The sequence below is a fragment of the Crinia signifera genome, chromosome 5, assembly GCF_055691185.1.
Source record: "Crinia signifera chromosome 5, ASM5569118v1, whole genome shotgun sequence".
NCBI classification, from domain to species: Eukaryota; Metazoa; Chordata; class Amphibia; order Anura; family Myobatrachidae; genus Crinia; species Crinia signifera.
Genome location: NC_139221.1, coordinates 204,297,363 through 204,314,698, shown reverse-complemented (window position 1 = coordinate 204,314,698; position 17,336 = coordinate 204,297,363). Strand labels below are relative to the sequence as shown.

Sequence of the window (17,336 nt, the reverse complement as noted above, 5' to 3'; positions counted from 1 at the left end):
GCCCCTTGATGAAATAAGAAAGACTAAAATATTCAGTTAAGCTTGACATCGATGGTGGGAAACCATCTGGTTCTCCCCCATCAATGTCAAAACTTTTCGACATCGGCCATAAACCATGGCCGATGGCCATTCCTAGTTCCCAGTGGGCCCAGGGTGCGAGCGTCATTTTCTAGCACTTCTCCATTTTAGTGGTGGACCACGAAGCTCACCCACCTCGTCACCACAGCGACTAGTGTGACTGCCACAGCGTTACTGTCCTGTAGGGGTTCCCCTGCACACACAATGCAAAGTTCTCCAGTGCCCACCACAGCACTTTCCCGAGCTACTTTTGCATGCTGCATACAGTGCCCCTCTGTCTCACACCCATGCTGTGCTGCTTCTCCCCTGTATCCTGTTTCACCCTGCAGCCCCTATTCCCTTGGTCTTCTCCCACTCTGCACCCCTTCACTCTCCCCTGCGCCCGATCCCACCCTGCCCCCCTCTCCCCTACGTCCTCTTCCACCCTGCACCACCACCTCTCACTTGGTATCCTCTCCCACCATGCACCCTTTCCCATATTGTACCTCCCCTCTCACCCTGCGCCCACTCTCACACTGCACCCCTGGTCTCAACTTGCATCTTCTCCCACCCCACGTCCCTGCTGTCACTCTCCCTTCTCTTCTGTCCATGATGTCACTCTCTCTGTTCTGACCACAGCCTCCACCACAAAGCCACTGCCGATCACAGCCTCCTCTGCCCAGTAGCTGCCATAGATCACAGCCTTCTCCTCCACACCAGTGCCACTGAACCCATCCTACTCCTCTGCACCGCCACCAAACCCACCTAAGGTAATCTTTACATGCTGCCTTTCTCTCTCCCACCTCTATGTTCCTGCTGTCACTCTCCATATACCTGTCACTCTCTTTTCTTGCTGTCACTATCTGTCCCTACGTACCTGCTGTCCTTCTCTGTCTCTGCTCTCACTCTCTGCCCCATGCTGTCACTCTCTCTGTCCCTATGTCCTAGTTGTCCATCTCCATGTCCATGCTGTCTCTCTTCCTGCTGTAAATCTTACTGTCCCTATGTCCCTGATTTCTCTGTCCCTGTCATCACTTTCTCTGTCCCTAACATTACTCTCTCTGTCTCTGCTGTCACGCTACCTGTACCAATTTCCTTGCTGTCCGTCTGTCTGCTCCTACTGTCATACTCTTTCTTTCCCGACCACAGCCTTCTCAACACCACTGCCACCAACCACAGCCTCCTTCTCCTCACTGCTGCTCATTTGGTAATCTTACGCTGCTGCCTTTCTTTCTCCCACCTGTATGTCATTGCTCTAACTTTCTGTCCCTGCTGTCACTCTTCCTGTCTCTCTGTGCCTTCTGTCACTCTCTGTCCCTGCTGTCACTCTTACAAACCCTTCTCTTACTCCCTCTGTTCCTATGTCACTGCTATCACTCTTCCTGTCCCTATGTCTCTGCTGTCACTCTCCCTGTCCCTGCTGTCAATTTTCATGCCTCTATGTCACTTCTGTCACTCTCTGTCCCTTTTGTCACTCTCCTTGTCTCTCAGTCCCTGATGTAATTCTCTCTGTTCCTGCTGTCACTCTCCCTGTCCCTATGTCCCTCTCTGTCCTTTCTATCATTCTCCTTGTCTCTCTGCCCCTGCTTTTACTCTCCCTGTCCCTATGATCTTGCTGTCCCTCTCCCTGTCCCTATGTCCCTGCTATCCCTCTTTTTGTCCCTGCTGTCACTCTCTCTGTGTCCCAACCACAGACTCCTCCACAACGCCACTGATCACAGCCTTCTTCACACCACTGCTCATAAAGTAATCTTAAGCTGCTGCTTTTCTCTCTCTCTCCCACCTGTATGTCCTTGCTGTCCCTTTATCTGTCCTTGCTGTCCCTCTCTGTCCCTGCTGTCACTCTTTCTGCCAAGACCACAGCCTCCTCCTCTTCCGCACCACCGCAGATCAAGCCTCCACCATTGCAACTGACCACAGCCTCCGCCACCGACCACAGCCTCCTTCTCTGGATTGCTGCTGATCACAGCATTCTACTCCTCACCAGTGCTCATTAGGTAATCCTACCCTGCTGTCTTTCTCCCACCCCTGTTTGTTCTTGCTGTTCCTATGTCCCTGCTGTCACTCTCTCTGTCCCTGCTGTCATTCTCCCTAGGTCCCTGCTGTCACTCCTTTGAATGTTGGCTCATACTGTGTGGCACAATGTTCATTTTGGCTCATACTATGTGGCATAATATGAATTTTGTCTCATTGTGTGAGAATATTGCATAATTCCATGTGGCATAATGTGAATTTTGACTCATACAGTGTGACACAATGTGAATTGTGCCTCCTACAGTGCGGCATAATGTGAATTTTGGCTTATTCCATGTGGCATAATGTGTAAGGGGTATTAGTACTAGATACTATAAGGGATACCTACTATTGTGGTGCATAATGTGTATAAGGGGTATATTGTATGGTACACTACACTTAAGGATGTGCCTCCTTTTAAGTGGCCACACCACATTTTTTGTATCGCGAGTGCACCGAAGGCACACACATTATTATTTATTAACAGTTTCTTATATAGCGCATACATATTCCGCAGCGCTTAACAGAGAACATTTGAACATTCACATCAGTCCCTGCCCCAGTGGAGCTATGGTGGCCATGGAGGGGATGGTGAGGATCGAACCCATGACCTCAGCGCTGTGAGGCAGTAATGCTAACCATTACACCATCCATGCTGCCATAATTACAGCCTTCACTTTTTCATACCTGCACTTCAAATTTCTACTTCAACCACTGCTGTGATATATAGTGTACATATAACAATGCATACTCTAAATGGGTGCTTTCAGATATATTTAGTTTAGCAGACCTTTGCAAGAGATGTCGAGCAATAAGTAGGCAATGATGGAATATCCACAGCAAAGTTCTCAGCCGGAACAAAAAACTCATTTCAAAGCTGTTGACAGACTAACCCTTTAATGTCAAATAATACCACTATAAAAAGCAAACTAAAGAACACAAAGAAAAAGAGCTAAGTGATCCGTGAACATGAAGTGCGTAAAATGTTCTAGAAAGTAGGTTACTTTTGGAGGGTGATGAGATTTAGGCAGCTCTGGAGAGCAACTGGGGAGCCATTAAAGTGCACTTCAATCATCTGAGTAAACCCATTGTGGTAATTTGAAGGAATATCATACTCCTTTATGTTACATGAGATGTAGGTAAATGTCTATCAATGTTAAATGTTTATCATTCAAATTCTACTCATTTCATATTCCTAAAATCATTTTTTTTTTCATGTATTATTGTGAAAATTGTAGAGCTTTAAATCACATTATGCTTATGTACTCAATAGGGGTCATTTGTCTGGAGTAGCTCTTATATTTTAATAGATTTCAACAGTTATATAAGCTAGTCATTACATAAAAACATGGACAAGTTACCATATAGGGTTTACTAAACTGTCTGCAATATGCATGGGCTTAAATAATAAATAAAAGTTTTTTTTTAAAGTACTTTTAGAAAAATGATGTGGACAATGAGCCCGAGTCAGGCTGCGAGTGTCGGAACCCAGCAATCAGGTAAACGCTGCCCCACACACCTCGCAGCCGTGCACACAGGGCAAATCCATTCATAATAACTCACCACTGAATGGATTTCCCTTGTTGGCAGCTGCTATATGTAAAAGAGGGAAAACATTGTGGTGTCTCTCTATACATGTACACATGTATACATGTACACATATTTTATTATAAGTTTTTATATTCCTGGAATATCCATTTATTGTTTTATTTTATATATATATATTTTCATTTTTATTTATTAATTTTTACCTTTGTGTATTTTTATGTGAACCATTATAATACTCTTCAATGGATTTTACCTGCATTAGAGATAAATACATCTTTTTATAAAGGATCCCCTATTAATTAATAGTGTGAGAGCAAGCAAGGTCTAAACAATATAGCCAAATCACAATGATCATACATTTTTTGTTCCATTTGCTTACTGAAATTGGATTATGTGAGGAATCCTTCCTGACCACTAGCAGCAGGCTATCATATAATATATTATACGTATTTCATTTCTACCCTAAGTCTGATAGATGACTATAATTATTGAAAATAATAACATATACTAGCACCAGAAAGAAAGTAGAGTACTTGTGTAGTTTCACGGCGGCATGCTACGTTGTCAGAGTAGTGTCCCCACGACAGCCCTGCGTAGTGTCCCAATGGCAGCCCTGTGTAGTCCCCGTACTGTCCCCGCGAGCTGCAGCTCTGTCCCCGGGGTCCCTGGCAAGCCTAGTGAGCTTCTCTCACACAGCACTGGTAACCACCAGATCCCCTGCGGAGGGGGCGATCATGTGGGTGCCAACGGAGAGGCGCTCCATCTGCCTGAGATGCACCCGCTCATGCACAATATAGGACACATTTACCAGTGCTCCAATTTACATACTGGCAAATGCCTCCATTTCAAATCCCCACTATCCACGTCAGCCCGAAGCTTAGCGAGCGCAGCATTCCCCGCGAGGGGATGTGGTACGCGTCCTGCATACCTGTTAATACTTCCACTATCCACGTCGGCGTAGAGTTCATATTATAACGTGTGGCGCAGCGAGCCACGGAGCCTGAAGCGTGGTGAGAGCAGCGCGCCCCGCAAGGGGATGCGCAAAATGAGCCTGATGCGTGGCGAGCGCAGTGAGGGGACGCGGAATACACGTCAAGTAATCCGGTTCCCCACGCGGGGCTCGCCGCACTTGCCATGCTTTGGGCTCGTTTTACACGTCCCCTCACCATGCTTAGGGCTCACGTTATAGAATCCCGCCGACGTGGATAGTAGAGGTATGAACAGGTTGGGCGGACATGTACTGCATCCCCTTGCGGAACTCACCACACTTCGGGCTGACGTGGATAATGGGGGTGTTTCAGGAACACATTCACACCTGTCATGTCAGGCAGGTTAAAAATGGTCAATGGTTCCCACACAATGTGATAAGCGCTGACACAACGCTGACTGACTATGCTAACTGTGTAAGCTATGGTTAGGTGCAAATGTACACACAGTCGCAAGCACAAGCTGACTGACTACGCTGGCCGCGGGAAAACTATGCTGATACTGACAGGGACACTACTCTGACTACTAAGTGTCGCCATGAAACTACACAAGTACCGAAAGTAGTGTTCAGGACACTACACAGTCCATTTTTACTCCCAGAAAATGCTGACATTCTGCCCCCAAACGCCCGGTGCCGGTCAATCAACTTGCAAAAGGTGCTGGCTTAATTCGTAGGGGGAACCCGTGCATACGCACTATGGACCATGTGATTGATAATCGCTCAGGTTGCAAATTTGCTGCCCAGCAAGTGGGACAAAATCCTGTCCAATGTACTCTGCTTGCCCTTCACAATGTGAAAAAAAAAGATTAAAATAGTGTTCCATCATTCTTGGAACTTTAAACCGATGTTGTTTTAAATGGGTGCTAAAGAAATCTGTTGGGGTTGTGGTTAATATGATACAGCTATGAATTGCCTATGCTTGTTCCCTGGGAAAGGTAGAAGAGACTGTTCTCACAATTGATATCATTGTTTATCTTATCTGCCTGGTGTTACTCCATATCACATCATTTTACTGTTACCTGGAGCTATTTTGTGTTTAGATCACCATGAAAACTCATGTTTTCTATTATTAGGTTGTTTAAAGGTTTGATTTAAAATATTAATTTAGGGCATCTGATTCTACGGGAAGTGTCGATAGGTTGACTATCAGTGAATAGGTCAACCACTATTGGTCGACCGACAAAATGTCAACACACGAAAAAGGTTGACATGCATTTTGTCGACAAGGTCAAATGTCGACACAATCAAAAAGTCTACATGAAAAACATCATGAGTTTTTCACTTTTTTTTTTAACTGTGGGCATAGAGTGAGATTATCATAGTGTGCGGAGTGCAGCGAGCAAAGCGAGTGGATGAGGTAAACTTATAGAGTGTCAATGTCAATGTTTACAGTGATTAAACAATTCAGACAGAAAACATTTAAAAAAACAGACATAAACATTTATATGTATTGGATATATATAATTGCTTAGTATTACCTTCTCTATTACAAGGAATCCCAATACTCCATAAACACATTCAGTACTTGGAAATCCTGGGCTTTTGCTTGTGTACATGCATCAACCCAGGATTTCTGCCTATGTGAATGCTCCGACCATTGTCACGGAGCGGAGACTTGGGGATTTGCCGGTTTACTAGACACAGCAAATTTCCAGACACATCTGAAACAGACATTTTAACTATATACATGAATGAACACAGTTGACTAAATCAAAGCAAAGTCTCCAAAGGACCCTGATGGGCAGCAGAGCAACTGCAATAAAAGCAGGACTGTCTCAACTCCCTGCAGAATTGCTGGGGACTGTAACACAAGTCAGTAGAGGCAGGAGTTTGCCTGGCTGGAAGACCCCACTTGGGCAGGCTGGATAGGAGATCCGGGAATCTAGGACTGTGTTATATCTCTCCATTCCAGTAATCATGTTAGTGTTGAAGGGTCATTATGCTGTTCTGGCCCGGGTTAGCTCTGAGGAGTGTGAGACAGATCCTCTGACTGTAGCCTCTTTCAGGACATCCCAGCTCCAGGTTGCTGCCAACCACATTGTGCCCAGCAGGAGGAGGTTTTCCTGCTGGGCACAGGTATGCTCTACTTCCCTCAGCAGCAGCTTAATGATTTTGCGAGGACAGCGACCTTTTTCCTGCGTAGATCATTTTATGTTGACATTTTTTGACGTGTCGATCTAGACCATGTCGACCTTTTTCATGCATCGACCAGTAGTGGTCGACCTATTGAGTGTAGAACTAGACACTGTCGACATAATAATCCATATTATTATAAATAATAATAAAATAATTATAATAAATAATATCCCATGTGCATACTGCCCAGGGCAGAACTTTGACAAAGGTTGCCTGTTCTGAGCCTTCCACTGGATGGATTTGGACAAAAACTTTACAGAGTAGTAACATTGGATCCCAGAAGACATTATAAGGGGATTAGGTTCATGTCGTGATAAAGTACCGGCCACTTTATCAGTTCTCCCCCCTTATCACTGCTTCATATATCTACCCCTTAATTCCAAATCTTCATGTGTGTATTGGCCACTTGCATCGTATTTAGTTTTTGGAACCAAATTTCATGTTCTATCTAGAGTACTCCACTAACAACCGCAATTCCTTCTGCTTATTTGGCCAGGAATCTCTGTTAGGGACACATCTGATAAGGTAATTTGGTCAAGGTAGGTGGGCCCAGCATGGTAGCACCTTTTATTATGTTTAGAATTAGGGTGTGCAGTCCCGCCCACCTTCACACACCACCAAGGGGTAGACAAGCATTGTTAATATCCTCCAACACAATTGTTGTCTATAGCCTCCTCTTATATTTAACTATAAAGTTGTGCCCAGGTGGAATTTGTCTTGATAGCCACAGTTCTCCACTCACCATCTATTTAAGTGTTAAATTCGGGAGGAATGAGGTGTAGCGGAGTTTCAGCACCTGTAATGGTAGGGTGAACTAGTTCCTCCTCCACCACAGCTCTGCACAATAATTCCAATTGAAAGCCTGTTTCAGTGGCTTTCTTTAACGGCACGGTGTATGTGATGTCATGCCACCACTGAACTAAATAAGAGCAACAAAGAGGAGCAGGCTCTGTACATGCTGAAGACAAGGTGAGGGGTCTGAAAAGACAGAGAGAGGTGAGGAAGCTGCTGGAGGGACACAGTTTTCAGGTAGTGCCAAAAACCCTGGTATTGGTCCAGGCTCCATCTAATAGGGGGGAGGGGGTATTAATGGCAGGGGAAATGAGTGCCACCATCTCTCCAGGACCACTTTAAGCCCTGCATCTATCTTTACATTTTTTTTTTAAACCAATGTTTTAATGTGTTCTCCTCTCCTGCCAAGATCGATATTCTGTACACGTTATAATAAGGAAACCTACCATTACTATGTAACCCCACCTCATGTATTTGATATATGACTCACATGCTTGAATGCACAGCAATGTATCATGTTTTGATTTGATGCTCCAACTTTGGCACCAACTTCTACAGACCACTAATAAGAGTTCTATAGCTTTAATAATACTCATTTATTATCATCTGAAAATAGCCTTTCCTAAAGCCAATAATTCATTTTTTTATAGCGACAGTCCCACCACCTCCACTTGCCTTTTAATTAATTAAAATATGATGATCCTTTTTTTCGTCAGTTTTGTTATTCACTTCATACATCACAAATATACTGCAATTAATGTCTTCAAAAAACTCTTATTTAAAAAAAAGTACAAAAAATAACCCTTCCCTATAAAATCTGACAAGGAAGCTTATTATTACACATCTCTTATCTTGCTTCCTTACTCAAAGCAATACGTAAGTATGATATGTGGCATATTTACAAGGCAAGGCACTGCACTGCATTTTTCACACATTTCTAACAGACACTATAAAAAAAGAACATACAAAAGAACAAATAACTCACCCACACAACAGCCATACTTGTGTGAAGATGGGTGGTTATAGAAAGCGTGTGGTTATTTAAAAATACTTACTGGAAATTGGCAACTTTTACTGCAACAGGAATGTGCGGAAGCTGTGCTGCCCACTTCAATGTCACATCCTGGTACACAAGCAACATGTTATTATGGTTCCCAACCAAAGAGTTTATTGTTCCTTCGCTTACTGTAGAATGACAAGAAAAAAGTTTGTAAGAAAAAGTGCTAAATAAGATATTCCATGCCAAGGACATTCACATTTCCCAGCAAAAATAGACATTCGCAGCCACAAATAAAATTAAAGACATTATGGGCTTGGTTCAGATGTGGTGGTTAAAGCGATCGCTGCTGCAATTGCGAGCAATTGCTAACATGTCAGGAAGCACAGGGTTCCATTTCTGCTTCCGATTAGCCCTCCGGTGGCATAAAACAGCTGAAATATTGGTATTCTTCTCTCAAAATAAGGTGGCCATGCGCCCTCTGTGTGAGTCTGCGGAGTCACAGGCTGGGCAAATCTCCTGAGATTGCAATGGGTAATCTATTCACACCCCTGAAATGGCATTTAAAGGGCCTAACACATTTACTTTTAGTTAGCCATCCTCACACACTGTCCTAGTCAATCACTTTTACGATGGGATCCCCTGTGTGAGCTTCAGTGCATATCAAAGCTTGAATTCATTTGTGATAAAGTGCTGTGTTCAAGGACCCAGCATCAGCTCACCTGTGGTACTAAAGGTGCTTACAATGCCTACCATGAGGCTAGGAAATCTCAGTTGAAAGACAAAGGACCTGACCTCAGCCCTCCATTTTGGAAAACTGAGGCCCGAGTTGCACATCGGCCATCGGCAGACTGACAGATCACTTGGTGCCTGCAGCCATAGTGCATACAATGACGCAGGACCTGCAGTGCGTATGCGTAGTACAGATCTGACACATGTGCAAAGTACTGCCCATTGGAGTTGCATCTGGACCACAATCAGGCTTTAAGTGTATCATTGCTTTATAGGCAATAGCTGAATGTCTATTATAATATGAATAGTATTCAATGGGATATGGATCATTAGGTCAATCCATATTAGGTCGACATGCATTGGGTCGACCACGACTTAGATGGACACATGAAATAGGTTGACATGGCTAAGGTCGACAGGGTTGGAAGGAGAACACAAGCATTCGGTTGACAATGGTAAGTTTGACAGTCAAAAGATCGACATCAGTTTTTCACAGGTTTTCCGTGAACGTCGTCATAGTCAACATGGACACTGTCAAAGTGTATGGCGTCCCCTTGCATGGGTCACAGCACTCACCATGCTTTGGACATGGGACCTCACTGAGCTTGGCACACTATTGTGCTCTACCTCTACGCCTAGTGGATGGTAGGGCATGAAATATCGCCTGTCGGCACATTGGTTTAAAAAAACAAAACCGCGAAAAGCTCATGTCGACCTTTTCACTGTCGACCCAATGATTGTGTCAACTTTCCAACCCTGTCGACTTTAGCCATGTCAACCTATTGCATGTAGCGACCTAAGCCATGTCTACCTTCAGTGGTCGACCCAATGCATGTCGACATAATGACCATATACCATTCAATGAAGGGTACGTATGCAAGGTGGTTAACATGATTTAAAGTGAACTTCTAGTCATTACATGTAAAGTGGTATATACTGTATATAGTTTTTTTTATGCATATGCATATAACTAGCTCATGCAATTGCAAACAAAGATCAATTACATGTTGTATACAAGGGCAAAAAAAGATGTGCTTGATGAATTAATAGCTTTGGTCAAAAAATACTGAATGCCAGAAATACAAATGAAAACATGCACAGTCAGCAATGATGACTGGGTAGGCATTACAGGGCCCAAGCTTATTGCTAACTACAAATAAGATATGTATTGTTCGGGCCAACTAAAACTTATAACAACAATTTATCTATAATATAATTTCACATTATCAAAACAATGTTAATAAACAAGTACAATGACAAATTAGATAATAACTACCAGCTAAAAGGTCTCAATCACTATTTTGTTAGACACTGTATAGCTGAAAGTAAAACGCTGTAACTTAGATAAGTTTTACTTTGGAAATTACATCTCAGGTTTTTTTACGGACTTCTATTGGGTGACGTTCTGGAACAGCACATCATGTCTATTGCTTTAAATAAAAAAAATTCCAGGTTTTTTTTCGGTGGTGTTCATTTGTTCAATGAGATGAGATAAAAAACAACCACTCGTTTGTCTGTCATGCATTGTTCACCAGATCCCCTAGGGATCCTGGGGAGTGTCATTGTCACACAGAGAACTGCACCCTTCTTCTTCCATTGAGTATGACTGAGAGAAGCTGACTGGTTGAAGAAGAGTGTAGTGCTGTATGCAGTGCCTCACACCCCGACACCAAGTAAGATTAGGCAAAGAAAGTGAAGAAAATGTTGTTATGGCGGATAGCTTTCATATACATATATACAGGAAATATCATCAACTAAACAAAATAGAAAGGATTCTTTTAGTATAAATTTCATGAAAAAATATGCTTCTAAAAAAGACAATTAAAGCAAGCATCGCGTAGAGTATGTTGCATAAAACATAACATGTGCTCACATATTCACTACAGCTATCCTCAGAATAATAATAAATATTCATAATTAATAGAGTATACGCTCCTTGACCTAGAGATGGGAAGCCGAGGGCAAGTAAGACTCATTTATATTTCATGTTTATGTCCCTCATGTAGACCTGTAGGTAGCCTGTATTAATATTTAAGTAGATTGCAGACACTGTATTTTTTAGACTTAAGACAAAAAATGATTAAGCATGCAGACACTCATCCGGCCCAATGGACGGATAGCGGCCTTAAACACAACATATTGATTAAATGTTACATTTTTATACTACCTTCGTTTACTGCCAAAAAAGGTGTCTGTAAATTGTCAGGAGGAACAGTGTATGCAGACAGCATATTAAAACGTATATACATTTGTACACCTAGTCCTGTGCAACTGAAAAATTGGGTTTCAGAATTCTCCAACTAACCTGAACAATATGGAAGGAAGCAGCTTGGACTGTACTCAAGCTTTTTCATGAAGCGGATCTGTCCGTTCTCTTTGAGACAGTAAAAGTTTCTTTCGCCAAGTACAAAAATCGAGAATGCAGTGTGATTAAAGGAGACTATGCTGATATCCAATGCCTGCTCGCCGATGTTTAATATCCAGTCCGCCTGCAGAGGAGAATGAGCATTAAATACAAATAAATCGCTTTAACAGTTGCACATCACCTAATCAATTGTAATGAGAGGTGCATGTTAGTAGCTCCACAATGGTTTGCCTAGAGCGAGGGTCCTGGTCTAGAGGATCATGTTTAGCGTGTAAAGCTATGATCTAAAACATGGGGACTGATTCAGAGTTGAACGCAAAAGCAAAATCTTTCTCAAAAGGGCAAAACCTTGTGCACTGCAGGTGGGGTTGATATTGGCACAGATTAAATACCCCCTTTATGTTGCACTTGACATAGGACGTCCTATCATTTAAATTCCTTCCCTACCTCCATTTCAGGCATTTCTGACATGACCTCCCAGTGTTGTTTATGGGAATTATAACAGTGTGAAGGACTATAGACCTCTTTGAATTAGTCAGTGAGTCCTACACAATAAACATTAAGCAGGGAGCTCAGTGGGATTAGGGCTCAATAGGTGTAATTCACACCAGCCATTCTGTCCTTAGTAATAAAACATTAAGTACAGGGAAGTTTATAGCACTATGTGCCTCCTGTCACAAAGAGATGTCAGAGGTCAATGGAGACAGACAGCGTGGCAATTCAGCTGGATTTCAGAAACAGGATCACTGTGAATGTCACACAGAGGCACATGTATGTGTTAACAGCTCCTGCGATGTCACCGTTTAACAAATCCATTAAAACTTGTTAAAAGTGAACACTGCTATTATATAGTATAGAATGACATTATAACATGTAGGTAGGTGTGGTTTATATTACATTTGTATGCTAGATTAATGTTGTACTAAAAGAGAATGACAGTAATTTGTAATCACAGACTATCAATTGAATGGTTTTCACATTTTTTTCTGCAGTATAAGTAGTACTGTAATTGTAAGAGACGTAAGAAGAAATACTAACCTAAGGATTACTGTGATTTTTTTTTTCCATATAACAAATTATTTATTCAGGCTTTTTTTGTAAGATCATTTTAAGCTTCTAATAGGATACTTGAAACATATTAATATAGTCAATAAATAAAAATGCATATAAATTATGGTTGAAACATTGAGACTGTAGATTTTAATTGATCAACATAAAAATGAATAGTGGTCATTCAGTAAACATTTTAATTACATCACATTAATGTATGTTTATGCATAATTTATAAATCTAAGAGACCTTTGTTATAATTATGCATTGCTGTAGGGCTGCTGCAAGATTTGATGGTGCAATGGATGGTGGCATACATAGCATACCAGAATAGTGATCCTTCTAGAATCAGGACAGGGCGCTGCAGGGGGTGGGCCCAGCATCTACAGCGGCGCTGAGTGAACCGGCGGGGAAGGACAGCAGGCTGTTCTAGCACAGCACTGCAAGAGGGCCAGGGCGCAGTAACCTTGCTAAAACAGCCTAGCATGAACACTACTATATTACAGCATGCACTAAAGGTCTAAAAGTAGAAGTCGTAGTCCTTGCGCATTCGGCCACATGTATGTACACGAGGGAAGGGGTATGTAGTGGTATTTGCATAAATACGGAGACAGGCAGCCACTAATAGAAGCTTCTACATTTGACTGAGGGGGTTTTTCTGGTTGATTCGCAAGGCTGTGAATTCGCAGCCTTGTGAATCCACCAAACCCCGTCCGGTGAATGAACGCCCCCCCTCGCAGTGTGGGTTCGCCCACACAGGCTGCGAATGGATGTTCTGCATAAACATCCATTCGCATGCCTCGGGTAACCGCACACATCTATCGATGGTCGCCTACCATCGAAAGATGTGGTGCGTGCACGCATATAAAAGTGATTTTTAAGTCACTTACATGTGCGTGCATGCTGGCACGGATATGGGCGGACAGCTGACATCCGGTGATGTCAGCTGCCCCCCCCTGCATCACTGCCTCATTACCATGAGAACGCCCATGGAACGCTGGGTGTTCCCATATGGTAATGGGGCAGCCCGACACCCCCGCCCTTCTCCACCATCAGTCCTCCCTGCGAATGGAGGACCGAATGGATTAGAATAACCCCCTAACTCTGTTACCTAATTAGGGAACCTTCTTTTTAAAATGTCAAATATGTAAGATCATTTTTAGACAAATGTGGACCTGTCACTTGATATAAATGTCTTCAAATGGAATAGTATATGTAAAGCTAAATTACTGCTTAGTAAAACATTCTTCTAATGAGCTCCATCCCCAATTTAAAGTGTCACTACAACCTAAGAAAATATTTTAATAATGTAATACCCATTCCAAGCTGAAACTTCAGTTGCTACCATATGCAGTTATTTGTCCTTCATTCTGGAATCTAGGCCATTCTACCAATGCTCTGTGAGCTACGTGCTTGGAAGGTGAATATTGTAGTTTTTCAATGGATGTTTGCAGTGAGAGTCATGTGTGGAGACAGGAGTCATATGTAGAAAGGCCTTAGTGTACACAATTTGCAGACCTTTAATTGGCCAGAGCTTACACATAGTGGGTTGGGCTATTTTGTCATATTATTCATTACAAATGCTAGGAGGTATGCAAGTGGCATGTGGAAGGTGTGCAGGCCTTTTTGGTGAGAGCTAAGTGAGAGTGGGGAACATGTAAGGAGAAATGACTTGCATATAGGGGACCTGAGTGACATATCCATATAAGCCTCTTGGGTCCCCCTTCAAATAAGGAAGTACAGTGGCTTATGGAAAGGTAGAAAACACAAAAATAAGCAGCGCTAAAATAATTAAAGACTGGTTAATCTATCACAATTGTATTTATTAAGTACACTAAAAATTTACTAAATAGCCAGCAAGAAAGAAAATTGGATGAAAATAGTGAGTTCAAATTCAAATGAATGTAGTCCTCACCAACCGTGGAAACTGGATTGTCCCGGAGAGACCATGTTTATGAGCTTATAGATGGTAAATGGAATCCCCAAATGGTCATCCGGAGAGAAAAAGAGATGCAGATTTTTCCAGGAGTGGCCCAAGATGGCACAAATAACCAACTCCTACCGCAGTTCTTTTGTAAGATGGTAAGTAGGGAGGCCAATCCTGGGATAGGCTGGATCCCGGGATTTTGGCCTAAACCATAAAATGTAAAATAAAAAAGTCTGGCCAGGTGAGTAGTGACTGAGTGGGGCACATTAATTGAAGTTATTAAAACACTAGTAAGCCGGCTTGAAGCAAATGCTTTTGAAAGCTAGTCTGCTACTTTGGGATTGCCTTTTTGTTTTTGGAAACACACAAATGGACACTAGACATATTTATATAGATGATGCTATGTCCCTGATCTGCATGCAGTATGTTAACTTTCGCTGCACAGACCGATAAGCAGAATTTTGGTTATTTTACCAAGTATCCCATATGCAGTGACATAAGTACAGTCTGTTTTTCCATTCTTATTATGGCACTGAATATCTCTCTAGCCCTGTCTTGCACACCACTGTTTAACCAAAGGACCAGGCTGTAAGCTCCTGTTCCTCTCCAAGTTTTAGGTTTCTAATATGAAGGAAATTAGGCCACAGATTTTGTCAATTCTAACAGTGGATTCCTATTTGTCTAAAAAAAGAAACACTACGGGAATAAAACAACTTGGAGTAATAAAGGAATATAATTGTGAATTTGGAGTGGTGGCAGGGCCAGCTCTACCACTAGGCAGCTTTAGGCAGCTGCCTAGGGCGCAGGATCTAGGGGGGTGCCACCAAGTCTGCCTATAAAAAAATCAAGGATGTCTGTGAGGATCCTTGTTGTACTTAATGCTGTGGAACCTCTACAAACTCACCTCCATACTTTGGCCCTTATTCTGAATCGGACGGTACGGCCCGCGTGCGGCCGTACCGCCGATGTTTTTAGTCTGCACATGCGCAGAGGTCAATCTGCGCATGTGCAGCCCCATTCGCCGCAGACGTATTTCGTCCGCCGCAAAGGGGGCGTATAGGGGCGTGAGGGGCTTCATACCCTCATTTCCCTATGTATACGCCCCGCGTTTCATGGGCGTTCCCATGCAAACGCGGGGCGTATGCATGCTAATCAGGGTATGACGCCACTGATGGGGGCGGAAAGCTGACGTCGCCGGATGTCAGCTCTCAGCCCCCATACAAGCTATCACACGGACGATTGTCCGTGTGGTCTCAGCTTGCGGGAGCTGCTGTGGTGTGCGGCCCTGCCTTCGATGGTCGACGACCATCGAATGCAGGGGGCAGCTCCCACCATGGTGGAGGCGTACGCCCCACCATTTTTATGCGGATCGCCAGCCGTCCGTGTACGGACGGCCGTGGCGATCCGTCTCGTGGGCGGGGATTGGTTTGTGCGGCCGGAGCACCGTGTGCGGCTCCGGCCGCACCAACCAGAATAAGGGCCTTTATCTTGAGGCATACTTCCCTATTTTGCTGCCCTCTCTTCCTGTACTCTGTTGTGGGTGGCAAAGGGGAGGGTTCTAGGGCCTCCAGACAAATCAGGGGTCTTTCCCACCTACCTGGGGGGCAAGGAGGATCACTCAATTTTGGGAGGCTCTCTACCATTCCAGAATGTTAGACAAGTGTGCATTAAGGGGTTGGAAAATGGTTATTGGTGGCAGTATGGGGGGGGGGGGGGGGGGGGGATGGCGGCAGTAGGTTGAAGTTTTGCCTAGGGTGCTGAGGAGCCTTACACCGGCCCTGAGTGGTGGAGAAGCAAAATGTATAATTAGGAGGAACCTCACTTACTAGCAAAATTGGGCACCTTAAATGGATGCTCTGATGTCACAGTGCCACAAATATAATTGGCTCACAAATTTCAGGTAACACATTTTGGGCAAAGAACTTGAAATCTTATGTAATCTTACCACACTTTTGCTACTTCAGGGAAAAGTAAATAACTAATGTAACCACTTATTTATAAAAAAAAAAAAAAAACACAAATGTAATATATTCCAATGTATGCTTATACTGCCATAGTATTGTAATGCCGTAAGAGTTTTTCGATAAATGTATATATCTTGTTGCAGGTTCATGGTCATATTGGCAGTAAAAAGCTGAGGTTATCAATAAAAATATCTGTTACAGTTTACACAGAGAGCATGGAGCTGGCTATGTTTGCATGTATCAATCACTGAAGCTACTGTACAGTACTGTATTTACAGTAGTGTTTATTTATTTAAAATTGCCCTATGAATCATTTATCTAGCGGATGAGAGATACCACAAGATAAATCTGCTAAAATATTGATGCTAACTGCATTATTTCCACCTGGCACCCTTGCAGTAAAAATTACAAAGTATTAAAACTATATTCAATTACCAATTTAACAAACCTTTCACAATTGCCCATGGTTTTATTTCCAGTTGTTAGTAATAACATTGCCAGGGAAGTGAACAGTGATTACACAACAACCCTAATGTAAAATGAAACACATGAAATAAAATACCATTCTAGGCTTTTAAATATAAAGGCTGAAACTTTAGAAGAGTCCAACTAAAGGAGCATACACAAAGTGTGCTACTGTAAGTGATTAAAGGCCTCCGTACATCAAATCAGACTTGTCTGAAGGGCAAGCCTGACCCGGTTTCCCTTCAACTTCCCCGGCAGCTCATCGGGAGTTCTCCCATCTGATTTGGCCCTTGATGTGACAC

At 43.0% G+C, this 17,336-nt stretch overlaps 1 protein-coding gene across 1 annotated transcript in view; it reads right to left on the bottom strand.

The window, feature by feature from the left end:
• The window catches only part of LOC146005778 (protein PTHB1-like), a 489,046-nt gene that overhangs the window by 352,963 nt on the left and 118,747 nt on the right, over positions 1-17,336 (bottom strand). The window contains exons 7-8 of the mRNA XM_083145203.1: positions 11,569-11,752; positions 8,590-8,719 (exon numbers count right to left, since the gene is read on the bottom strand). Of these exons, the coding sequence (XP_083001329.1) occupies positions 8,590-8,719; positions 11,569-11,752 (314 nt within the window). The remainder of the gene's footprint in view (positions 1-8,589; positions 8,720-11,568; positions 11,753-17,336) is intronic.